Source organism: Pundamilia nyererei, unplaced genomic scaffold (genome assembly GCF_000239375.1).
Source record: "Pundamilia nyererei isolate P.nyererei 1_Seehausen unplaced genomic scaffold, PunNye1.0 scaffold00052, whole genome shotgun sequence".
In the NCBI taxonomy this organism is placed as follows: Eukaryota; Metazoa; Chordata; class Actinopteri; order Cichliformes; family Cichlidae; genus Pundamilia; species Pundamilia nyererei.
In genome coordinates this window covers 690,950-717,861 of record NW_005187453.1, presented here as the reverse complement: position 1 = coordinate 717,861, position 26,912 = coordinate 690,950, and the positions used below count along the sequence as shown (strand labels likewise).

The 26,912-nt window shown below is 40.4% G+C and overlaps 1 protein-coding gene across 2 annotated transcripts in view; it reads left to right on the top strand.

The window, feature by feature from the left end:
• Positions 1 to 26,912, top strand: part of plxna4 (plexin A4) — a 238,369-nt gene that overhangs the window by 127,961 nt on the left and 83,496 nt on the right. For both annotated transcript variants that reach the window (XM_005733435.1, XM_005733434.1), the window contains exons 4-5: positions 6,397 to 6,525; positions 19,620 to 19,720. In XM_005733435.1, the coding sequence (XP_005733492.1) occupies positions 6,397 to 6,525; positions 19,620 to 19,720 (230 nt within the window). The remainder of the gene's footprint in view (positions 1 to 6,396; positions 6,526 to 19,619; positions 19,721 to 26,912) is intronic.

The following is a 26,912-nucleotide window of genomic DNA, read 5'->3' as shown; positions in this document are numbered from 1 at the left end:
CCCCCCTCCAAAGTCCTCTTTTCTCTCAGTCTGCCATATGTTTCAGCGAGCTGGACAGATTTGGGCAATCAGACAGCCACCATTGTGTTGCTGTCGGTATGAATAGAACGCGTGGAGAGACACATTGCCATTATGTAGTGACGATACGTTGCTTCTTCTTTTTTTTTTCCTGTCTCTTTCACCGTGAATGTTGCTCTCCCTTGTCTCTGTCTGTCTGCCTGTGTCTCTCTCTAGGCTCTTAATATATGTCCTGCGTTGCCTGGATGAATACCTAACACTCTGCTGTCTGCTTTAAAACAAGGGTGAAAACCTGAGCCTGAGTGTGGCAAGTCAGGCTGAGGTGTCTTTTGGCATTTGGCCGTATTGTGCTCTGTCCAGAATGTTTATGACCGATATCTAAAACTGGAAAAAGCTGAAGCTCCTATATACATAACCTGCAGACAACTTGATGGTGCTGCTTGTATTTTGTCATAGCTTTGAAAATACTTAGTTTGTAAAACCGACAGAATAAGTAAAGTGACAGAGAAAGTCTCTTATAGGGTAAATCTTTAAATGTACCTTGTGAAAATAGTACAAGGTCTCTTAATTAAATTAAATTGCTTCATATTTCAGTGAAGTGACACTAATGGGTGTATAAATCTGAATTCTTATTGACTTTATTCTATTTTTCCCTTTAGCTTAGTTAGATTCTGTTACTTCCTGTTTTATTTTGAAGGATATTCCTTCATGTGGCTATCTGTACCTTTTCCTTTCTTGGTATCCAATGAAGCTATTTTCCCTTTATCTTAGGAGTTTCCCACTACTTTCCTGTAGCCACATTTGTTAAGTATTCATCCTTAATCAATTTATTTAACTACCTCTGTTTTAAGTATATATTTATGTCTATCGACTAAAAAGAAGCATAAACAATGAAAACTAGCATTATTTTAGCATATCCAAAACACAAGGGTTCATGACCCTTTCAGCTGCAGAGATGCTGGCAGACCACTGAGTTTGCCCATATGCATGTTTCACAGGATTAGGGAAATTTCTGTCACAAATATTGTGGAAATTTAGTTTTGCCAGCATGCTGTATGACTTTGGATGACTTTCCGCTCCAGCCCACTCACCTCACTGTGGTTGCATGACACGTGTCAGACCGTAGTGATACTTTAGTCAGCAGCTTATTCTGGCTTCCCCTAGCAGCATGTTGGTCATGGTGTGTGTTCCAGCCATGGCCTGTTAGTGTGCCATGCAAAACAGACTGCAACTCTGTGTGACAAGCCTTCCTTTTGCCACCCCAAAATCCATGCCATAGTAGGAAAGGACACAAGTTTTGCAATCTCGCTCACTCTCCTTACTCATATTCAAAAAGTTTCCCTCCTCAAGTTTTTTGTTTGTTTCAGATGCTCAATTTTAATAGAGTTTCCTCCCAAAGTCCATGTACACTCACTTTGTTTAGTGCAAAACATTCAACTTTTCATCGAGGTATGCAGAAGAGCTTTTCCAAAGACACTGAACTTTGAGGCACATGGAAGTGGACTGCATAACCACTTCTGCCATCTTGGATGGTAGCATCAAGGTTTGGGATAAACAAGATGAATACGTGGATTCAATCTGCTTTGTGTCAGTAATTCAGGCTGCTGTTGGTGGAGTACTGGTGTGGGTGGTATTTTTCTGACACACTTTGGAGCCCTTATTATCAGTGATGATTGAGCATCATTTAAACATCACAGCCTACCTGAGTATTGTTGCCGACCATGTCCATCCCTTTATGACCCCAGTTTTAACACATCATGTCACAAAGCTCAAATCAACTCAAAGTGATTTCTTGAACATGAAAATGAGTTCACTGTAATTAAAAGGCCTCTGCAGTCTTCAGATCTTTTCCCAATAGAGCCCCTTTGGGATGTGATGGAGTGGGATTCATATCACATAAGTGCAAATGACAGAACTGCAGCAACTGTGTGATGCTTTAATGGCAATTTGGATCATAATCTCAGAGGAATGTTTCAGCACCTTGTTAAATCTATACCATAAAGATTTTAAGCAGTTCTGGAGGCACAAGGGGATACAACTCAGTACCCAATAAAGTGGCCAGTAAGCATATGTCGTGTTAACTGGCTAGTGCAAATTGGTCATACACTGCAGGTGTGGGTGTGAGCGCTAATTGTTGACTGTGTCTCTGTGTTAGCCCTGTGATTGATTGGCAACAAGTGTGTTCCCCGCCTCTCGCTCAGTGTCAACTGGGATATGCTCCAGCTTCCAACTGTGACCCTCCAAGCAGGGAAAGCTAATGATGTGCTACCTTCGGTTTGCTCTAGGTAATGTGTTGTTATCTAGATAGTGTGGTCGTACCCGTAGCGCCTCCATTTAATCACAGCAGTATTTTTATTTCTCTTGATGATTAACTAGTCTAGTCTTAACATGCGGACCAGCCTTCTCACCGTTTGATGTAAAGTGGTTTCTACACAATCGCAGCCCAAGTTCACAGAGATTATCCCAAATCAATAGATGTTCTAAGATGTGTAACCAGAGGTACTGAATTTGAAAGGGCAATTTTTAGTGGAAGAGGGTTCCAGAGGGGCAACAGCATTATTGACTGCGGATATGGAAGGTGTCTGTTGATTCAGCCATGACACTACAAGCAGTCTGTGTCCCTCATATTGCAATAATATTATTTGGTGTATTTTTTCTTTACTGTCCTCTGATACATTTCTACAGCTTTTCCCTTTTTTTCTTATACAAAATAACCCTACACTTAACACACAGGGTTTATTTTTGAACATCACGTGAATTATTCTTAGCATTATGCTTTTACCAGCCCGCAAGCATGCAGTTAGAGGAAATACCATACCTTCCATGTGCTTTTGTAGCATAGAGTGCCAATATGAGCAAACTGAGCAAGGGTAATCCTGTGGTTTTCACACCGGAACGGCTTCCCCGTCTGTATCACACCTTCTGCTAGCTGTTAGCCCCATGGAGAGAGGGAAATGGTGACTTTAGGCATATGATTTTTCATGGACACAGTCAAGGCAGGAAGTACCATCTGCATATGATGTTCCGCTTGTTTTTCTCTGCACTCTGACTGTTTTATTAAATTATCTATAGCCGTTAGATGCATTCTTTTTGATCAGCACTGCACTCACATTCTGCTTATGCTTTTTTGGTGGATTGCAAATAAGACTGTAATAGTTGGGCCCAATAGCTTTAAAGGCCTATATAAAAATATTTTATATGCACTAAATGTATTCTTGAGACAGTATGATCACTGAGACAAGATCCTATTTGTGTCTCTACAACATTGTCACTGCAGAGCCGACTGCTCATAATAGCAGCTGTTGTAGTTGTCTGTCACAGCCACTAGGTGGATGCTATATCTGGACAAAGTAGTCACTCTGTGGAGGATTTTCCTATATGTGAACTGTGATGGTGTGAATCAGTTGCATGGTCCTCCTGGCACAGTCGGGAATATAAAAAAATATTGTATGCTCTGTGTGTGCGCCCTGAGTCAAAAGTGCCAGTAAATTTCCCGGCTCTTCCCAGAGTATCTCCTACTAGCATCTCCAGCCAGGAAGCCTGTATGTGTGCGTATAGGAGTGTGAAAGGGAGAGACAGTGAACTGCTAATGTTTCTACACACACAATCACTTGCATGTTCATGTTCATCTATATGTGGGCCTAGTGCATCCCTCACCTTCCCACTACTCTGAGGCAAAATGAAGTCTGTCTGGCAGTGAATGTCTATTGTGTAGTGCTAATGTGATAGCAGAGATTAGCATTGTAATCCATTTAGCATAGAGCAGCTAATCCACTTTATTACTGTTGAAAAGGAATCTGATAATATTGGCTAGCACCAGTGTGGCTGCCTTAATGATTTGAGGCTGATGAAAAAAAAAATACTTTAAGATATATTCATAATTACTGTCTCTGATAATGAATGTAGGATTAGTAGGTTCATAACAAACCATGTCATTAATTTTAGCATTTAATCAAGAAAATAAAAGTGGTATAGTAGTATGCTGTTTTGTTTGTTGAGTCTTTTTTTGTCTAATTATAAAGGACTTTTCATGCACTAAGTGGATATTTTATATTAATTCTTCTAAGAGCAGAGATTGATATAAAAGAAGATGAAGACAACTCTGTTTTAAGAGCTACAAACCCCTCTGTATGTTCCAATTATTGTACAAACAAGACCACTGGTCCTTGATTTAAATCAGTCTTTCTCCCTTGTGCGTTCCCCTCTGGTCCCAGTGTGACTAAACCAGCTAGTGTTGCATTCTTGCAGACGTGCTCCATGCTCCCTGGTGGCTCGTTTGTTTTGTTGGTGGTCAGATTGAGGGATAATATACAGGAACTTCCCCTTGAAGCCTCTTCGCTCCTTGGTGACTGTGGATCTCTCCCAACACAATAAAACTCTACATCCAGTGACCGCTATAGACTGTCAGCCCTTTAACTCTACACAGCAAATGACTTGAGACCTTTATCACATGCTGTTGAGGTAAACTGATACATGTTTCCATGCATGCACATGCACAAATGATGAATGCTGTGCGTATATGCTTAGCACCTAAAATTAACATCCCCAATTGGGCAGATTAGATAACCCCACCTGCTGAATTGAGCTCTGGCTTACAAGAAAGTTTCTTTCTTCTTGCCTCCTTCTCTTCTTTCTTTCTCTCCTATTTGCCTTCTGTTCCTTTCTTTGCAACTGACCCTGCATACAATGGCTCCCAGTGGAAAAAAAGAACTCAAGGTTCTTTGAGATCGAGGTCACTACACGAGCCAAGCAGGAGGCTGAAAAAAAAAGAGAGAGGAAGGAGAATGAATGAGAAACAAAAAAGGAGGGAGAGTGGGGTGAAGTCGGGGTTAAACAAGGTGTCTGTTTAAAGAAATGCAATGTTGTGAAATGGGATATCAGTAGGAACAGCAGGATAGGGCAGCACTTAAGCTGCAGCCAGTATACTTATAGTAGGTTTCTTTCTTTGCTCTACAATAGTTGACTGTCAAAGCAAAGACAAAAAGAAAGTTGCTTTGAACTATAAAGAGCTGCAGATTCTTTGGTTTTTGTTATGTAGAGAGTAAAGGAAAAGTAGAACCAACTAACATTGTCACTTACTATAAAGAACATCCTGATTGAGTTTCTTAACATTACCTTAAAAGTTTAGTGATGGAAATTCAAAGGCATGAGAGAGAGAAAAACTTAGAGTAATTTCCTCAAAATCCATCTTAAGATGAAGTTTAAAAAACGTAAATGCCCACTAGTCCTTTTTATCCAGCCTTTAACAAAGATAACCACCTTTTATTGAACGGTTCAGTCAGGCTACTTGACCTGAAAGAGACTTTAACTTAAGGTGTATCAGGTTATGATATTCAGACAGAACACAGAGTATGATGTCCTAGGGTTATTATAATTAATCAAAAAGTGACTCATCTGTCTAGTCGACCATCTGCTTCCTATCCAATTATCTCCTGTTTATGCCTGTTACCTGTGAACCCGTAAGTGCTGAAGAGCACAAAGAACTACCAAGAGTCATCACAACTTTAACAAGACTTAGTTCACACCTGTCAAAAAACCCCAGAAAGGGCTGTGCGTGTGTGTCTGTGTGTGTTTGTCTATTCTATTGGGTGCTGAAAGTTGCTTAGTTAGGTAGAGTCAGGACTTTGTGTTACTGGAAAAATGGAGCCAGAGGACAAGATTTGGAAAGGATCATTTGCAGCACACACAATCAGATTGAGTGTGTGTGTGTGTGTGTGTGTGTGTGTGTGTGTGTGTGTGTGTGTGTGTGTGTGTAAGAGAGAGAGAAACACAATGTAAGCAGATGTTCTGGCACAACCCAGACCACTTCCATCACATCAGCAAGTGTGCGTGGGCTCAATTCCATGCACTTTCTGCTGAATAAACTCACCTAGGGGCCCATAGACCACACCTCTTGCCCAGATGCCTTATTACCATAATCGCTTTTGAATGGCTTAAACTGTGATAGAGAAAGGTGTCCTTCTCAGCTACAGCACCGACAGCCTTGATGCAAGGCAAAAATCCCAAGTCAGTATATCCTGGGCAGTTTAGCTAATAAAAACATCCAAAATTACCTTTTAAACGATTCCTTCATTTGTATTTGCACGCTTTGTTGTCCTAGATACCACCTTTGTTCCACTGCCAAGTCCTTCCTGGAAGGCAACCGTTTTCTCTCCTGTGTTTCTTATTTGCACCTCAGCTGTTCTTTATTTCGATGTTATGTCTTTAGCCATTTACTCAGTTACACATTTATGTAATTGGACTTAGCAGTTGATTCATGTGAAGTTTTAATGTCATGATTGCAGTACCCATGAGCGCAATGGTTGTGAAAGAGTGATTGAAAATGTATAATAAATGCAGTATGTTAATCTTTTAATGTGCTTCTCTTCTCGTTTTTAGATTCGTGTAGATGGCTCCTCCCGTGCCCTTCAGTATGAGACTGTGCAGGCTGTGGAGAATGGACCCATCCTCAGAGACATGGCCTTCTCTTCTGACCATCACTACCTCTATGTCATGTCTGAGACCCAGGTCAGACACACAAACAAACACATACATCAAAACTCCTCCCTGCTGACTCAGTATCATAACCACTGGCATTTATCATTTTCTTATGTCACAGGGTAGAATAACCTTTGGTATGGCAATAGAGGATTTCATTACAGCCTGACTAGAGGAGGGAAGAGGATTAGATGGACCATTGGATGTTGTGACCATGTCTTTTTATAGAAACAGGCTGTGAGGGTAGAGCTGGAGTGAATAAATGTGTTGAATTATGGCGAGAGAGAAGAGTGGTCTTAGTCCACTTTGGTGTGTGCTGGTGTGTGTATGTCTGAGCAGGCAGATTCACACATCTCTCTTGGTACCTTTGATGACATGGAATGCGGAGTGAAATAGCAGCACTCTATGTAATGGACACAGACACAGAGTCGGCGAACACCTATCAGAGGCAAAACCTTGCCAAAATAGCACCACGAAAAGTCACGTAAATGGACACCTCCCTGACTGGCTGACTATGTTAGATGTTCATGTTCTCTTTATATTCACCACAAAACACAGGCATGGACTTGTATCGTAATTTACATGTACAAAAGCATGATGACCAAAGCAAGGTCACAATCATAAAACGACAAATTCATTTACAGTCAAAGAAATAAGCACACACTTTGCTTAACTGAAGCTACCAATAGTAGCTTAATTATCAATACAGCATTAAAATAACTGAAAAATCTGTTGACATACTGATGGATACTTACAGATACTGTAGATTCATTTCAAATTCCATTTTAATTATATAGTGCTAAATCAAGAACACCAGTCACCTCATTGCACAATGATTCATATTTGAAGGTAAAGACCCTACAATCATACATTAAAATTGCCAACAATCAGTTGAGCCACAATGAGCAAACACTTGGGATGTGGGATGGAAAAACTCCCTTTTAAAACGAAGGAACTTCTGGGAGAACCAGGCTCAGGGCTCTCACCCCAACTGTTGGGGTGAGAGGAAAGAAACGGGACAATGCAGAAGAGAAATATTATATAGAATAGTAAAAAGCTCCTTATATATCTCAACAAGATCATACTTTTTTTTTTTTTACTTTGGCCTAACAATGCACCAACAATAAAGGTAATGGGCCACACCTCTTAGTCTTTGAACTCAGCTTTAATTTTAGTCCCATTGCCACAGGTGAATAAAATCACGCACCCAGCAATGCATTCTGCCTTTAATAAAATCATGAAGAATGGGTCATTTGGGGAGAATTTGTGCTCCTGTAATAGGATCCCACAATTGTAACAAGTCAGTTTTTTGGAAAGTGGATATATTTTTGGACCCACAGCAATTCGAATTGACAGATGACATAACGTTATGGGAGCAGGATTACAGAGTGCTGAGGCGCAGAGTTCCACACCTCATCTGGTGTTAACATCACCACAAAAGTTATGAGCTGGGCGCTTCACATCATGGGTTTCCATGGCCAAGCAGCTCCTGTAAGGGCAATCTGCAGGTGACTCAGTGCTTTTGCCGATGTAGCGCATCAGCACCTCAGAACTGCATCTAATTGCAGCATTTATTTAGTTACATTTAACCGCTGCAACACTTTCCACGAGGCACTGTTAGCAATTAAATCATAAAGGCCAAATCAAGCCACCAGTGAATCGCTGTCTCTGTTTGCTGTTCATTATTAATGCAACTGTTAGAAATAATTTTGCAGGAGCTCTGAAGTACGGATAATGTGCATATCATTCCCTCTCTCACGCTCGCTCTCTCGCCGCTTTATCTCCTGCCACCCACAATCACAGAAGGCCACTGCTGTTTTGTTGGCATCAGTTGTTACCCCTGCACATTGTTTGTAGCTTCCAGAGGATTATAGACCTCTCTGGCACCGTGGAAGTGTCACTATTTACTAATGTAGTGCATTGCAATTTGTTTGTGTGTATGTGTGTGTGTGTGTGTGTGAATGCGTGTGTAAATGTGTGCACATTTTAAGTGGCCAGATTATCGTGATAACCTTTTAAAATATCAGTGAGTTGAAGGTGCCCTTTCAGATGGTGCTCTCATTGCCTCTCCTCGTCAGCCCATCTGTAGAGCGAGCGGGAAAGCAAAGGAACACAAGTGAGCAAAATAAGGACATTTAGGATGTTATTTGTCACGGCATCCAATTACTACTCTTTTGTGCAAATCTGTTAACCAGCAGTGTGAGAATTTGTGTTTTATTTCCCTTTCTCTTAGATTGTAGTCCATGTAATTGGCTTTATAAAAAAATACTACAGATTAACAAATGAATTATTAAAAATATTTGACTTCCATTTTTTTTACCCTCACTAACCCTCGTTAGATTTCTTTATGTCTCGCTTTTATTGCACAACATCGTGTTACAAATTTAGTATTTTTTTTATTTGCATGCCAATTAGCTTATATTGAAAAAAAGAAGCATGGAGTGGAGTATTTTTTGTCCTGTAGTCGTTGTGCGTGTGTGCTTTATGTCTGTGTTTGCGTGTGTGTGTCTGCATAAGGCCTTGGTAATAATTAGTCTATTAGCCCAGTTGCGGCGCTAACCTACACTAACTGTTTGGGAGGAACATTTGGGAATTACCATACATACAAATAGAGAAAGCAGTTAATGAACACCCCACATGGAATATGCAGATAAATACACAGATAAATCCAGTGCACAAACACACATTCTTCTTTAGTCCTGAAGTGTTTATAGAAAAGGATGAGACATACAACTAAGAGTAACTTTGTTTCATTTATTTGCTTTATGTTTGAGCAACACCTTCATAGGTTAGCGCTATTTTAAGTCCATTATTGATGTTATATTTCAATGTAATACCTCAGTATGTCCTAAGTAAGCAGTATAAACTAGCTATTTGTAATTCTCAATGTCGATTAGACAGCTAAAATATGCAACTTTGCCATCACTGTCCTGATTTTTCTGTGAATCAGAGCTGTTTCCAAGTGCCTTCAATTAGTGAAGGAGATGAACCTAAATTCTTGCATGTGAAATGTCGAGAACATGTCGCAACAGTATTTTGAAATTATAGTTTTGCACAGCATGTCTTTTTTTTTTCTCAGCAAGTTAGTTCTTGAAGATTTTCCTGCAATGTCTAGTTGAACTGTTTCCTGTCACGCCATTTCTTCAGGCCAAAACAGCTTTTCATAAGTCGTCTACAAACTCAAACAAAGATATAATCTGACATAATACATGTTTGTTTTTATTTATTACACATTTAATCAACAAATAAATTACCCGCATAAGATTTGCCATTAACATACATGACATTACTTTGCTTTTGGCCTTAATGCAGATCTGCTGCTTCAACGTAAAAGAATTGGCGCCTGATTTTTATTCGCAGATTGCCTTAAATTTCTTGGCTGTCAGCCTTAACAGTTAGTGCCAAGTTCAAAGGGCATGTTGTGGTCACCCTAGCACACCGCAGTGCTGGCTACCACGCTATTTGCTGGATCACTGGGGCAGTTTAAAATAACATCCAGCGTACACATACACATTTGCCAATTCCCAGGCGTGTCAAACGCTATTAAAACAGCTCGAGTTGGTGAATAGCAACAGGCCACCTGCTGTTTCTGGGGCCTGGGACACAGATACTCAAAGACGGAGAGTATGATATTTGAAAAGAAGGAGAAATACAAAAAGGGATAGAAGGAGAAGACCAAGGGTGCCCACAACAGGAGGCCAGAACAAAGCTGGTCGATGTAGCTGGACCCATACTGTGCATAGCCTTGAATTACTCCCCTTCTTATTGGCGATGCCCGACCAAGAGGGGGGATGCCTCTGGATTCTGGCTGCTGTGTGAACTCGGCACCGAACAGTGAAGGTCAAATACTTATACTGGAGGAGAAGATGCAGAGAAAGAGCATTAAAAATTAATTTTGTCAAAAGTAAAGAAGAAGTTAATAAGAATGATTCTTATTGTACTACATTTGGCACACAAAATACAAAGTGTGTTAGTATGGTATTTGGGCATGACATGCTGCAATAATTGGTTGCTCTGTTTTGGGATTGAGTCTCCAGAACTGGCAGGATCAAACCCCAATGTTTAAACCTTTCTCTCATTTGGGTTGTTGGAAGTGGAGAGGATTATCTAGCACATCTTATATAGTTGCTCGGTTTGGTTGAGATGTCATCACTGTAAAGGAGATAACATAACACACAAGTCACATAATCGTAACATTAAGCGTATCATTATGAGGGACGAGACCTCTCCTAGAAGAAGATACAGTAGAAATGGATTCAAGCAGAGGCTTTGAGGTTTGAGATTCTGCTGGAAGTAAAGTTGACCTGAATAAAGCTGAACTACTTTGTTGCTCATATTTCTCTTTCACACAATTTACAATGAAGACAACTTATACAAAGATGGGAAAAGGCTCTGGAAGCTTCGTCTGTCTATTAATGCTAGAGAGATCCACTCTTTGTTCCCCCAGCAATCATCACTCTGAAATCACACCGGGAATGAAAGAAAGCAAACATGAATAGTTGGGCCTTATAATGATTCTGCAGCCCAGTGTTTTTTTTCTTTATCCTTGACAGAACGTGTGTATTGGTATCTGCTATTTAACTAGCAGAGCCATCTTCAGTGTAAAGGTGAATATTGTCACTCTCATTGCAAAGAAAAAGAAAAACCCAGCCAAGGATGAGAGCAGAAAATTAACAGTAGCTATAAAGTCTCTGTGCAGAATTACAGTTTAATTTAAAAGTGCATTTAAAGTAATGATTACTTTTTAAGTGTGTCACGCTGTATTTATAGTCTTTTTGTCTTGCCTAAATCAGTTGGCAATTAACTGTAATCAATTATAAATAAGTTACAATGGGGCAGAACTACTGGAACATCTTGGCAGAGAAGTATAAATCAGCCTTCAGGGTTTGACTATCGTGCTGAGAGTCACACTATACCCTGCTTGTCTGTGTCAAATTATACACTCATTAGAGAAGGAAGCTGGCCAAACACTTAGACAAACACACATTCTCACGCTGTATTGTGTGTTCTCAAAATGATGTCGACATTGTATTTCTTTCGTGTCCTTGCGTGTTTTATTTATTCATTTTGCTGCCTTTTCCTGCCTCTTTGCTCCATCTTGTGACTGTGTGATGTTTGTTAGTCTGGTTTTATTTCAGGGTTACAGAATTTGCCTCTTGTTGCCCCTGATATTTTCTCAAATGAAAGTACATGAGGGCTCAGTCTTTTGTGTTTTCTCTTGTCCCCCCTTCCGTTCCATCTGTATCCCATTTCTAACTGTATCTGACTCCCCATTGTCATTTAAACCAAGCACCATCCCCCAATCTCCCCCCCCCCCCCCCCGCCCCCCCCAAATTCCATACTAGTAAAGTAATCTGTCATCCCTGCCTTCCCCTCATTAATTCAGTGATTGGCTGTCCTTTAATTGGATCTTCTTTTCACTCACACATACGCACACATGTGCACACGCGCATGCACAAGTCATCCTATTAGTGGGCTAAATAGGTGTTCTGGTATAAAGGGGACAGTTAGATTATAGAACTGGGTGTCATTATGGATGCTAAGGTTGCAGTTTGAGTGACAAGGGCAGGTCAATCCCACTGTTAATATGAGCTGGTAGCGTAGTCCGTTATTATGTTGCTATTCTGTTAACACTGGTTCATCTGTCAACTACACCTGGGTAGAATGAATGAGGAGGTGTCACTGGATCTCCGGGATCATTTCACCATTAGTGAAAGGGAGTTGAAGTGCACATCACACAGCAACATTTTTAGTAAAAGCTATAAATATATTCGTTGCCCCTCTGAAGTGATGAATTGTGACTAGTTCTGATATAAAAAGCTTATTTTAACGCATACATTCTTTCTTTTCCATATTTAATAAATAAAGGTCATCCAATCAAAGAGAGGGATCTCGTTGCAATAATCTTGCAAGCTTTCCATTAATGGCTTTGGTGAAATGCACAGAATCATAACTTTGAATTATAATAAGAATATGGTACATGTCCACAAACACTACGGCTAAGTCTGTGGCCCTGAAACTGTGATCTTTGTTTGACTCGGGGAAAAATTAAATTAAATCAAACGAATGTGTTTTGAATAGGAAAATAAAGAAGGCAAAGCTGAAGCTAACTTGGATCTTTTTTTAATGACTGAAAAATTGTGGCGTGTGGTGCGGGAATCTTTTTCAGCTTTTGAAGTGGTTCATGCCAGAAAAAATGCTGAGAACCACTGCTCTAAGTAGGGTTTTATGTCAGTTGGAGTAAAAACAACTTGGATCCAATCAGGAGAATGTAATTTCTATTAATATGATTTTAATGGCAAAGCACATTAGTCAGCAGCTGACTGTGCCGAGCCTTGACATGTGTTTGAGGGCATTCGAGAGCTGTTCCAGAGGTTGTTTGCTGTGTCTTTTTCTTTCAATTCATCTTTTAGTGTTCCCATAGCTATACCATTACCCTACAGCAAACACAGCAAATGCATTAACTTATCCTGCCAGCCACTGAGCTGTGAGCCAGTGGTTAGATTGTTTTCTGCCATGTTCCTAAATTGCCCTCGTGCTTGGGTATTTCTTTTCCCCACCTATACTAAAGCTTCTCATTCAGCATATAAACCGTTGCTGGAAAGTGCTGTGACTTCCACGCTCATTGTGCTAAATTATTTATGTTCACCGTAGCAAATGTAGATCTGTAAGTGTGAATTATTGAAAATGTGTACCATAGTGGGTGAGATCGTTCAAAGTCAAATGGATTTTTTTTTTTTTACCCCCATCCCCCCCAAGGGAAATCCGACAAGCCAATTTGTAGAAGTATTGCGCCTTTGCATCTCATCCAAGACGTTTAGTACAAGCGTCCTTTAATTTTTGTCAGCAGGAAACTTTCTACCACATCTCTTGGAGTTTGGCTTCTCTCACCTCTCTAGTGTGCAGATGGAAGTTACGAGGGTGTTTAGATGTGCATATTATGTTGTGTCCCAGTTTAGCTACAGGCACATTGTGGTCTAACAAGGCAAGTGAAGAGAGCTGATATGTCGCGATCACTGCTGCCTGACAAGCTTCTGAAAAATGTCAATAAAGTGGGGCAGACAAGGTTGGAGCGAACACTTCCCTGATACAAAGTCCCATTTTTAATGTTACCCCGTTCTTTTTTCTCCCGTTGTCTCACTTGTTAACTTTTTCCCTGTTGCAGTATGTTTCTCAGTCTGTTTTCACAGTCTTGTTCAACTAATTTCTGCAAGGACATCACTAAATAAAAGAAGACAGAAATTCGATTTTTTTTAAAAATTGTCATTCAAGTGAGTCACCATCATCTCTGAGCGTCTTGGCTACTGGAAATAGTCCAAACAGTGCACTCCTTCTTCATGATACAGGCCTTATTTTATCCAAGGGCCCAATGACGCATTCTGTGCAGATTTAGACTCTGTGCAAGTACTTTTTTTGTGTTTACTGACCAACATGTCTTGGTTCTTGCAGTAACTATGTACAGTAATAGGACAACATTAGCATCCATCTTTTTTTGCCTTATCCAATTTGGGCTTGTGGGGGTGTTGAAGCTGTCATAAGGCGAGAGGCAGGGTACACCCTGGACAGTTTGCCAATCTGGTGCATGGCTAATAGAGAGACAGACAAGCATTCATGCTCACTGTAAATTTAGAATTGCTAATTAACTTAACATGCATATTTTTGGCCTGTGGGAGGAAGCAGAATACCTGGAGAGAACCCAAGTAGACACAAGGAGAAAGGCCCTAGCATTGATACGAACCCGGGACCTTCCTCGGATGAGGTGGCTGATATGATTTTGCTTTTTGCCCTTAAACCTTGGTTCCAAATTTAAGTAAGCATAAACTAAACTGTTTCAAGCTTGTTCACCTGCTTTTTTCCTCTCTTTGAATGGAGGGCTCACTATCTTTGGAGTGATAGGATAAATAAAAATGATTGATTGTAACAGAGTCATTTGTCTTAAGCTGACAATCCTGACAGTGCAATAGATGGCTTTGTCATTTAACCTCTGGAACGTCAAATGAAACCAATATTGAACCTGCAGCCACTGGCCCGCTCTGTTAGCTGAGTTTGTGATATAATACCATTGTTTGGTGGCTGACGGATTGAGTGGGACGTCGGCTGTGACGAGGCAGTGGATCGTTGACGTGTCCCTCGCTTCATTTGACTTTAACTTCAATCCTGCCTTCATCCAGCTGGAGGTGCGATACAGAAAGACAAAAAAAGGAAGTCACACTGAAGCAAATGAAGCATCAACTCACATTCTGCGTTAGAAGAGAAGAACATTCAGGATTTATAAGGCGAAGTAAACAAGAAACAAAATGCTGCTTGACCACTTGGAATAAATGATCAGTAGCTTTACCCTGGGTGGGTGTGGGTGTATTTGAGGGGAGTTGTAAACTTTAAAACAATACAGATGGTGGCATGCACACTGGCACTGCTTTGCTTTCTTCTGCTGTAAGAAGCAATACATCGTTCTCAAATGCACTGCAATGTGTTGGTTTGAAAATAACCAAAAAGCACCACATTACTTACATTTAGCACATTATTTCTTGTTAATTTCACTTCCCAGCCAAAAGGATTGCCAACACTGTGCTGAACTAATGAACAAACTCACACCAGGGAAGGAGAAAAAGACGAAGCTAGCCGGGAGGAAGAAGAGAAAAGATAAGAGAAGTTCAGTGTGCCCTACAGGCTGTGAAGCAGGATTGGGCTATCACTTTAATTTCCCTCTCTCTGTTCATTTGGAGTGGTTTAGTTTAGCTGCAGGTGGAATTCCTGTTTAATTACAAGTGGAGCGGGCAGGAAAAGAGTGGGATAAAGAGAGGAACAGAGATTAGGCTGAAGAATTAGTTGATAATAAAAGTCTCTGCCGATTTAATAAATGATCACTTTCCCCATTGCAGGTTGACTTGGATGCCCCTGGCATTGTGCAAGAAGAAGGGGAGTCAGAGTAAAAGAGGGAGCAAAGAAAAACAAAGACAGTCTTTCCTTAGTGGAATGATTAAGGTTTTAAAGTAAAAATTTGAAGATGCAAAGGCCCCCACCCTGACACCCCAATTCCCTTGATACCCATCTTACACATATAAACTGTATATATAATTTGATGCCATTGTGCCGCCACAGTAAATGATCAAGTGCGTCTTCATCTTCCTCCCCACACATTAGGGTATCAAGTACTTCTGTGATCTCTGCCTTTTTTAAAAAGCACGATTATGTTCAGCAGCCTCCATCTCTCCCTATTGTGAAAGGAGGGAGAGTGCAGGGTGTAATGGCTGTCATTTACTCACCTGAAACACGGAGGGAATTATAAATGCCATGCACCCCATCCTTTGTATTTATCCCTGCTGATATGATAGCACGGTCATAGTGGAGAGACTGCGAGCCGTAATGGTCGTCTCACTGGCAAAGCCCACGAAGAAGATAGCATGAAATGAATGTGATATCGAGATGAGAGGGACAAGGGGTGCATTGGGTCGTTTAGCCACCAAATCCCTCAATTTTTTGATAAAAGAGGAGACAAAAGTATTGCTCGCTAAAGTGTGTGTGTGTGTCCGATAGAGGAGCGAAGCTCTGGAGAGATGATGAATGTATGATCTTACACACCTCAGAGCATCTGAGTGACAGAGACAGACAGATAGAAACAGAGGGAGAATGAATGATATCAGGATGTGTGCTCTGGAACAGAGGAGCCACATCGGCACCCATCATTTCTGCCATGCTCTGAATGGTGGTGTGTGTTTGCCTTTGTTTGTGTGTATGTTTTATCTGTTCAATAAAACCATCTCCCCAGATGCAGGCATCTGAGGCGTTGATAGGCATCAGGAGGTTCATTCCATTATAATCGAAGTTTAATTCCATGTGAGGTTTTTTTTGTGTAGGTGTATAGTTGTGGGTGATGTGTGTATCAGCATATCTGCCACTGATGAAGTGTTAAATTGTAAAGATACAGTGGCATCTTTTGCTACAGTTCTGTCTGGGTGCTTAGTTTCTATGGCAGATCACAAGGTGACAAACCACTTGATGGCGTGTCACGGCCACGTAGATGACATAAATACGCACATGCACCGGCAAAGAGAAATCGTGCTTTCATATACTCTTACGATAAGGCTTTTTGGAGCTGAAATCCCACTATAGGCTATCACAATGGCCTTTCTCTTTAGTGACTTAGAGCTTATTTTAGCTGGCAGTGGGGCGAGGCAGTGCTGGATTGCAGGAGGAGGTGCAGGCCCGGTGGAGAGTGACAGGAAAGCAGGAAATCTATCTCGCAAGATGCACCGTGCAATGACGATCAGTGTTGAGTTTGATCATGTGCACACACCATTTCTCCACTATCTCCCCGATTCCATCTCAAACTCATTCTCTTTATCTACCTAATGCAAATACGCCTCTACACAGTAGGGAGGGCAAAAAATACTAGCTATTTTTTTTCCCCCCAGAGCAGACACAAGCTTAGCACACAGAAGTGCTTTGTCTCTAATCTGTAATAGCAAGCTGGATTCCTCTTGACTTTGACAAGGAAATACGCCCCCTCTGAATTTATTCAGCTGTGTGTGAATCTGTTTTAGAATGTGTGTGTATATGTGTGTGTGTGTGTGTGTGTGTGTGTGTGTGTTTGCAAGCGAGTACGCTATTTATAGTACTTGCAAAGATGCATAAATGTCGCGAGAAAGAGAAGGAACAATGCACTAGTATGTTTTTTAGAGTTTCTCCGTCATGTGTCACTGCATGACTCCAGTAGTACTGTATGTGGATGTCTGTGGTTCTTGTGCATCAGTGTGCATATGTCTTGAAATATGACTTCCACCATCAGCGTGAGCAAAACTGACTTGACTTGTGTGGGTTTTTTATTTTATTATTATTATTTGAGAGAGGCTGTCAGGCAGAGATGTGCTGTGTGATAGTCCAACAGAGAGAACCGCCGTCAGTGGCAGGCTGTGCTTTAGAGATACCACTAGGCACAGGCATTTCTGATCTCTTGTTACATTCTGTCATGCCCTACATTGCATGGTTTAATTATGGTCCTTTTCATACCCTCAAATATGGAATTTAGTCAGTAAAATGTGCTGCAACGACATGTATAATTACATCTCATATATCCAGAGGTACACAGAGAGAGAGCAGTATGCAAAACAGTTTGATCCTCAGTTCATATTGTAGGTGGTTGATTTAAGACCTAAATTACATCAGTACTCACCATGACTGCATTAGTATTTGCGAACAGGGCATTAAATCCATGTTTTCTTTAGCAAGTTGCGCTTGAGCTGACCTCTTACTCAAACTTCTCTATCTATATTTTTGTAATTCTTTTTGCTATAAATGTAATGTCTCTCAGGTATCCAGGATAATGGGTTTTAGTATTCAGCAAAGGTATAATAAGTCTATTGAGTATTTTGATGTAAGACTTACTTTTGTCCTCTCCATGATACATCTTCAGTGAATCACTCAAAGAATCCTTAATAAATATGCACTGGAGAATCCTGTAATGGTAAAGGTGTTCTGGCCCTGCCCCTGAAGAGCCAATTAAAAGCTGAACAGGGCACCATATGAGTCAGTCGTGTTGCACATGACACATGCAGCCCATAGATTCAATTGTGTGATGGCAGCCATACCTGTACTTGTTAAAAATAGCAAACATGTAGGATAGAATATTATTTTTTTCTTGTCTAATCATATTCATAGCATGAATTAGCATGACATTTGTGGTTTAGTTTGAGGCGTCGGTTAATGAATCTAACAGATATGACAGCATGCATTTTTATATCTCATTGGACATTGCATCTGTTTTAACTGTCTCCCTTTTCATTTAAATAGTACAATAATTGCTTGGGGGTGTTACCAAAGTGACTGCCAAATTTTGAGACTTTCTTGAAACTAGGTCCAGTGGTTTAAATCATACAGTGGATGTATACTATCGCTGGGTGACACACAGTGCTAGTATAGCCTTCTAGTTCCTTTATGTTAAGTTGGTTTTAAAATAAAAGAAACAATTTTTTAAAGTTTCATGTGAGAAAAAGTTGAAGAAACTCAACTTGGATGTTAAAAGCAAAAACTAAATATTTATACCTTTCTTCTAACAATTTTTTTCCACTGTTTTTTAGTAATTCCAGAAGTATGCAGGCACACGTGCACCCTTTTTACCCACATCGGTCCAACACCGACGATGTTGTCTCTCTTTCTTGGCTGTCATCACAGAGCAGCCTGAGTGACAGCGGTCATCTACCAATGACGGCTCATTTATCAAAAGTGCCAGCAACACCTATTATTGCACCATGCAGTTACCATGGAGACAAGAGGAGGGGGACATCCCGAGATCTACCTCAGCTTTGCCCCTTGTGCTCGGTCACTCATGGCCCATGCCAATCAGTGCCAGTCAATGCCACTTTGAATTGGCAAGGCTATACATCATAATGGATGGACGGCTGTCCCAAGTGGCCAAGTTTCCCATATGGAACGAGGTCGATTGGAGCAACGGGGGAGCTGTCGAAAAATAACATTTTAATAGAAATCGGTCATGAAACTAAAAGAATTTATGTGTGTATACAGTATAGTGGGTAAAACTAGTGCTTTAGATGGATTTGTTTTTCGGGCTGTTGCGTAAATCAAGATAAAAGGAAGGCTTTAATTGAATCTTCCACATCTTCATGATGTAATTGTGTTTAATAGAGACAATTTACAACTAGCATAATTGTTTTAATGATCATTTTGTGTTGATCTGAGTCATCCTAGATGGAAATAATAACTCTGTAACAATATATTATATATTATGTTTTCAGTAAAAGGCGTTACTATCACCGTCACCTCTGCACCTACACTTACCTCGACCATACAGCAGACAGATACTGCTGATTGCAACAGCAGTATCGCTGATCTGAAGAAGCTGTCTATGACACCATTATCCAAAGATTCCTGCTCACTGCACTTTCTTATTTGATGTCTTGAAAATGTATCATTATGTCTCTCTGCCAAAACCTGAACACAATGTTTCTGTTTTGTTTCAGAATATTATATATCACTTTCACTAGTTTCAGGCCCTCTCTGTGTCTTGTGGTAATGTTCTCCTTTTGGTATTTCTACTCATCCTCGCATTATTCATGCTGCCACACAGCTTTCTGCTGTATGTTAATGATATTTGTATCTCATTGCAGCTGTCGAGGATCCCAGTGGAGGCGTGTGGTCAGTACACAACCTGCAGCGAATGTCTTGGATCCGGAGATCCCCACTGTGGCTGGTGTGTTCTGCACAACATGTAAGTCCTGTTAGAACTCTCTCAGACCTAAACACACATGCAGTTCTCTCTTTCCTGCTTACCCCTGATGCATACAAATACTGTATTTGCTCAGTTGCTTCTCTTTCATTTGTTATGCCTCCAACATACCAGACATTTTGAGGGTGTTTTGGGTTGTTAGACTCCCCTACCTCTATGTGGCGCCTGGGTCCATGCCCAGCATTCCATCCTTTGCAGTCTTTTAGCTTTTAGGGACACCTGAAGCCAGCGCAGGCCAAGTCTCAGATTGCTTTCCTGGGGAATCAGCTTTTTGCCAACAACCCCCCACCCCACCCTTTTAGATCCATTACCAAACCTAACCACTGGCATTGTTTACTACCCCTGAAACTAGAACCTGGTGAGAGCATAGATACTGGTGGGCACTGCCAGTGGGCACCAAGCCCAGTTGACACTAAGCAAGTGATAGCTTCTTTTATTGTAGAAAACTGTTGAATGACATCTCCAAGATTAGTTCATTAAAAACAAATGATTTACTTTTTCTTGCGCCCTGTTCCCCTTCGTCTTCTCTTTTCTTATTGCTCCTGCTTTTAAGACCGTCTCCCTCATTGTTTCCTTGAAATGCACAAGCATGCACACATAGATAAGCACAAATTCGCAAACACCCCAGCTGCTGTCAAACCCTTGTCCCTCAAGATGGGAGGGAGATAGTGCTTGCTGTGGGCAGGGAGATTTCCCACTCCACTGTAAATTGAAAATTGGTTTCTTGTGTTGGTTCTAGCCCTGGGGTAGAGTGTGTGTAAATGTGCGTAGGTGTGTGTATCAGTGAGACTGAGTACATTTAGCACCTTCATCCCTGCTGGCACTGGGAGGACACAGTGAGGGCAGGGTAGCAGGGTGAGTGTGAGAGGAACATACTGAAAGCTACAGAGAAGTGAAGATGGACAGATGAAGGGAATAACAGATGAATGGCAAGGTCATAAAGAGAGAGCTAAGGGAACAGAATAGTAACGAATAGATACTGGCAAATTCTAAGAAACACTCAAGGTATCAAGGATATCATGACATATTCAATGATCAGGGAGTGAATGTGTCTGAAAGGAGGGCGAAAAAGTATCTGTTTGTGCAACAGAACATAAGAAATAAAAATAGATGATGCACATAGGATGCAGCCTGTGAACACTCATTTGAGCGCCACATATTAGAAGTTATATGCAAGGTCACACACATATATTAATTCCAACCATACAGTTAATTTCTATCACGATTATCAATTCACTATGTGTGGTAATATGTACTGTTTAAGTATGGATTTATGTGTGCTTACAAACCCATTAAGACTTTTCGTATCCTAACAGTCAGAGGAAATGGGTGGTTACAGATTGGTCTGTCACACTTAGCCCTTTCAGCTCACCTCTGTCTTAACACACACATATAAGCCACGAATGCTCACACACAAGCCCTTGTTGCTTGAGAGTTAGTGTCAAGTCACCGAAAACAAGAATAGAACCCAAAGAGAGCGAGAAAATAACCAAAGTGCCTCTTGAGTCGATCTCAGGTGTCTAGACGTTTGACCATCACAAGGGCAGGAAAAAGAGATTACAGGTGTGCTGCGTGCATGCGAGTTTGTGTTTGGTGTGTGAGCCTGTGCGGACCTATCAGCACTCACACATTCTGTCATTTAGACAGCCCGGTAGCACACAGCCACAAAATGTAAAATGCACAACCCATTGGGACTGATCGACCACAGGTTCACCTTTCTCAAAGTCCATCCCCCTTACCCAGCATGTGAATTCTTAACTTGGTCCTGGTGTAATTGAAACCCCCCCGAGTTCCACCTCGACCACAGGGTAGACAGGACTTTATACTCCTGCCACAACCACTGCTGTTGTTTTATTAGCCCGTTAATTTATTTATTGTATAGCTCCCTAATTTACCAAATTTAGGCCTCAGCACCAAGGATAACTTCATATTCTTTACACTATTGCTGTGTTTTTTTCCTAACCATTGAATTTTTTCTTGATTATGTTTGAGAAAATTGCAAAACAAAGTTTAATAACAGACTTGTAAACTTCATGTTAAAACAATGGAGGATGGATGTAGCTGTTGGGTATATTTACTAATTCACCACAGACAACTAATTACTGACTGCTGTGCATGGATTGTGCCGTCGCTCATGCAAATATGCGTGTGTAGATACAAATGCATTACACACCATAATACTCTGTAGTCCACATAAACATGTTACTTTTAATGGTCTCTAGAGGATAATTGGAAAATAATTATGTGTCTGGAAACATAAAAATCCACTGAGATGACATGGGCTTGAAAATTATGCTTTGAAGGTCCTGAAGCATGTATGCAGTCTGTTAATATTTGTGTATGTATCTTTCCACTCCTTCCTACCCACTTTATTTAATGTGAGGTCAGTAGTAGTGCAAAGCCATTAACAGGCTTGATTCACAGCTTGATAGATAACATCCCAGCAGACCTCCAAAAAGAAAAAGTGTTTACACAGACACATGGCCAATCTTCACATTTAGCTGTAGTTCTCAGTAAATTGTAATACTTTCTCGAGAGTATTTTTAAAATGTCCTTTTTTCCAGTTTTCTATATTTTGAATAGTTGTTTTGTATGGCCGCTTTTCAATTATCCAAAACAAAAAAGGAAGCTTTACAAGTTAAACAGGCTGAAGGATAAAGAAAGTGGGAGAACTAGGGTTTATTTTGCAAGGTAGCATGACTGTTAGCCTGTCCTTGTTGTGTAGGTCTGGTACACTCATACACAAAAATGCACACATGGTTGATCCAAAGCACTTTTCTTCAGGCATCTCAGCAATTGAAAGCTGAACTGTTTGATATTCGGAAGACAGAAATGTTTAACGTTTTTCTTTTCGTCTTCACCCACCTCCGCTTTGTCTTGGCTGAACCATATTTCTGTTGTAACACAAAAAAGGAACAATTATTGATGGATAGCTGCATGCAAGAGTCGATCAGTGGATTCTGAACATAAAGTACTGTTGCTCAAAGAAGTAGTTTAGTCGAAAAGGACTGATACGTTGTTTACTAAGTATACAACAGCTCAAAACTGAACAGTAAAGCTTGCACATTTTCAAACACATTTTCTAATTGTGAAAGCTGTTAAATAAAACCAAAACAAGCCTGTATAGCTTGCAACCTTCGCCTATCTGCTTGTACGCGGCACATTTACTAAAGTAACGATTTAACGACAAGCACAAAATCCTCCATTTCCCTCTGTGACTGGTCACAAGTCCTGCTCAATCATAGAAGTGATTAACCTAGCATTATGACATGAAGTGAAAACCAGTAAGCTCCGTAAGCGAATGACAACAGTTTAATGATGTAAAGCCTCAGGAAAAGTCTGCAGGGAAAAACATAAATATAGGAATATAGAGCTTGTGTGTTTGTCTGCCTTCACACTCAATGCATCGCTATCCTGTGAAATGCTTTTTCCTGGTCTGGCCAAGCCTGAAGATATTTTTACAAAGGATGAAAGCAGGCACCTGGCCTAGTACACTGACAACAGACCCGAGACTTGAACACACATAGCAAAGGCCTAATAACATATAGCAAACGTATAGCAAAAGGGCCGAACCAGGAAGAGCTCAGACTCATACACGGTCTCCCACCCACACTCACTTTGTGCTGGAAAGAGGGGTGTTCAGTGGAAGGATAGCAAGCGGTTCCTCTTCAAAAGTGTTCTTCCAGATAGTTTGTTTTTCCAATCAACCTTGAAATCACCTCACTGGTCCGAGCAAAAGCAGAATTGCAAGCTCTCTTGCTCTCTCTCACTCCCTCACACACACACCCACACTCTCTCTCTCTCTCGCTCTCTCTCTCTTACACACACACACATACACACACTCCTTCTCTATCAGCTTTGCCTTTATTTACTCTATAGATCGGTGAGAGGAGCTGTTAGAGAGAACACCAGGGGAAGAGGAGAAAGGCAATCAATATTACAGGAGAGGAAATCAACAGGAGTGGATGGTGCACCTGGCTCTGTGTGTGTGTGTGTGTGTGTGTGTGTGTGTGTGTGTGTGTGTGTGTGTCTGCTTCTCTGATAGCAGTCATGTCCTTGACATACACTGACCATTTGTTTAGAAAGACAAATATCTTCAATAATTACTCACATGTTTGACTTTGAATGCACACGGCTGCGTGAAGACATATGCTTCCATTTATCCTACTATTTGCAAAATCCCTTAAACCCCACTATATATGTTTAGATCCATCAAAATTTACATCAGACACCCCCCTCCCTCGCCCCTCCCCGCGGGGAGGGCTCACTAAACCTTGAGCCTCACCTGTCAACTAAACAGACTCGGCCGTCTCATGCCATCTTCTGCCAAGATGCAAAACGTATGCTAATGCCTGTCAAACTCAGCAGGTGAAAGGAAAGTTTTGAATCGAAGCAGCTCCTCCTTTTCATCTTTTTCTTTTTTTCCCCCCTACTCTTTTACCATTGACATTGAATACCACACACTGTCAATCAGGGGAAAGCCTCCTACAGAAGAGTGAGCATATTATAGGCTTCCCGTATCCATATGGGCAGAAGCAACCATAAGTGCATTCCTACATGCATGCATTACATGATTTATTCTACGCTGCAGAGTGAAAACATTTCACTTTCAAAACAAGTCACTTTTAAAAAGATTTATCTTTAAATGTCAGAATTTGACAAATTAGTCAATACTTGTTATATTCAACCGTGTTTAAACTGGTTTTTTTTGGTACATGCTAGTCTGATAGGGCTTATTAAGCTTTCTGTTACTTCCATCCACACATCAACCCTTCCAAGTAAAGCAGAAGCACTTCTGCAGGGAGCCAATATAACAAAATGTTACAGCCACGTTGTGGTTATGTTACCCCCTGTAATGCCAGTCTGTCAGCTGTCAGTTTTGTAAGTGGTTAACTACGCTGTCAACACGCCTATCGTGCATGACAGCCAGACAGATTGGAAACCATATTTGGAGAAGTACCATTGTCAAAATGAATGTCATCATATTTGGCATGGATTTTGAGAATATCACACATTCCTCTGTGATATCAGTGTCAATTCGAAACAAGTCGTGCTAATGTTGAGATATCTTCACATTAATAATTGGTTTGACATATCTCAATCTCTGCTTTTGGCTGTGATATTGGTAATATTCCCAGAGCACTGAAATCACTCTCTCCTTGTCACTTTTCTCACTTTTTCATTTTCTTATTCTCCTCCTACTCTTACCTCTTTCCAATATCACCATTCAAATTACACTCCATCTCCAGCAGAGTTATCATACACTTTATTCTTCCTGGGCACGTTCGTATGTGTTACCGTTACTTCCACTAGTCCATTTACAGTGTGCATTTTTTTATTTATTTATCATAATTTTAAATGTGTTTTGCTCTATTTTACATTTTTATTTTTGCATATTTTTGCCCCTTTGATCTGTGTCAGGTGTGAGTGCACTACACAGTACTATGAAAAAATCTTGAACAACCCTTCACTTCTTTATATTTTGTTTCAATGGAGCAAGACTTCCTTGTCAGTTTTAAAGTGCTGTTGTTCTTCAGCCTTTCTCAAAGTCTTTTGAAGTTGGTGTCTGGCTGCTTTTTCCACCCATTTTCAATCCAGTCCTTGTGCCTGACTATTTGAAGGGGATTTTGGTTTTGGTTTTTCTTAAAGCCACTTAACACTCACGTATGAATCATTCAAGCATAAAAAAGTTGCTTAATTCAAGAGATGAATCATTGTTATTTCCACACATAACAAACAACTTTGCAAAGCTATTTTAAATTGTATTTAACACATTGTTGATACCAGCCTGTCACAAAAACATAAATTCTTCTCAGTTGCTTAGTTAAATGTATATATATATTTTTAGATATTTTTAAGAAAATTTTTTCTCCTTCTATGCACCGGTCTTTCTGAATTAGTTGTTTGATACTAATTTAGTTATTAAATGACCATAGATAACATTATATGACAGGTATAAAAACATTATTGCACTAAGAGGGTATTCCCAAAGCATTTTTAAACAAAAACTAGAAGTGCCAGGTCTAAAAAACTATCTACAGCAGTTTTAAAGTAATTTCCTTAAGAAATGAGGAAAAAATGCAACAAAGACCTGACACAGGTCCTAGGAGATGCAACTCCTTTCAACTGACCCATCTACTTTTCACTGAAGCCTCATTGAAAATGGTCTCAGTGGAAGTGTGGCTGTCAAGAAGCCCATTATAAAGAAGGGTAACCGGGAGAACAGGATGAGGTATGTCAAATTAAATACGAATTGGATGAAAAATCAGTGACAACAAATTAGAAATTTTTAGTTCAACCATCATCAATATGTACGCAGGTCAAGAGAGAGGTACAGTGAGTTTCTACAGCCATCTGTGGAGGCTAAAGACTGTCATGGTACGGGAGCTGCATTTGAACCAGTGGTCCTGGAGCTCTTGTCAAAACTGGTGGAATTATTAACGCAAAAAAGTAACTTCAGATTTTGCTCTGCCATGTAACACCATCGAAAAAGTATCTGATTGGCAATGGCATAATTTTTCAGTGTGACAATGGACAGGGCCCAGACCACAAAATTATTGAAGCAGTGTGGGATCATCTTGACAGAGAACAGAATAAAAGGCAGCTAACATCTAAAAAAAAAAAAGGTTGAATGTCCTTCGAGAATCCTGGAGAACTATTTCTGAAGATTACTTGCTTGTCTAAAAGAGTTCAGGCTGTATTGAGAAACAAAAGTCATCATACCAAATATTGTTAACTAAAAAATTGTCTACATTTATATATTTGAAACACTATCACCCCAACAGCTTGTGGGGATAGGTTAATTGATTAATCCACATTACCCATAGGTGTGAATGTGAGCGTGAATGGTTGTCTGTCTCTGTGTGTTCCCGCCTCTCGCCCTATGACAGCTGGGATAGGCTCCAGCACCCCCCACGACCCTGAAAAGGATAAGTGGAAGCGGATGGATGGATGGATATTTGAAACACTAGTTTCTAGTTTACAAATATTTTTAAATAAATCACTGCATCTGTTTCTAATTTTGTGAGCAAAACATAAAGAAAAACAGAGATGGCTTGGGATTTTTGCACACTAATGGGAATGGGAGTAGTAATGTCATGCTTCTGGCAATAGCCAGATGTCATGTTCTAGCTTATCAGATAAGATCTGTCAGTACAACCAGTAGTAAATCTCT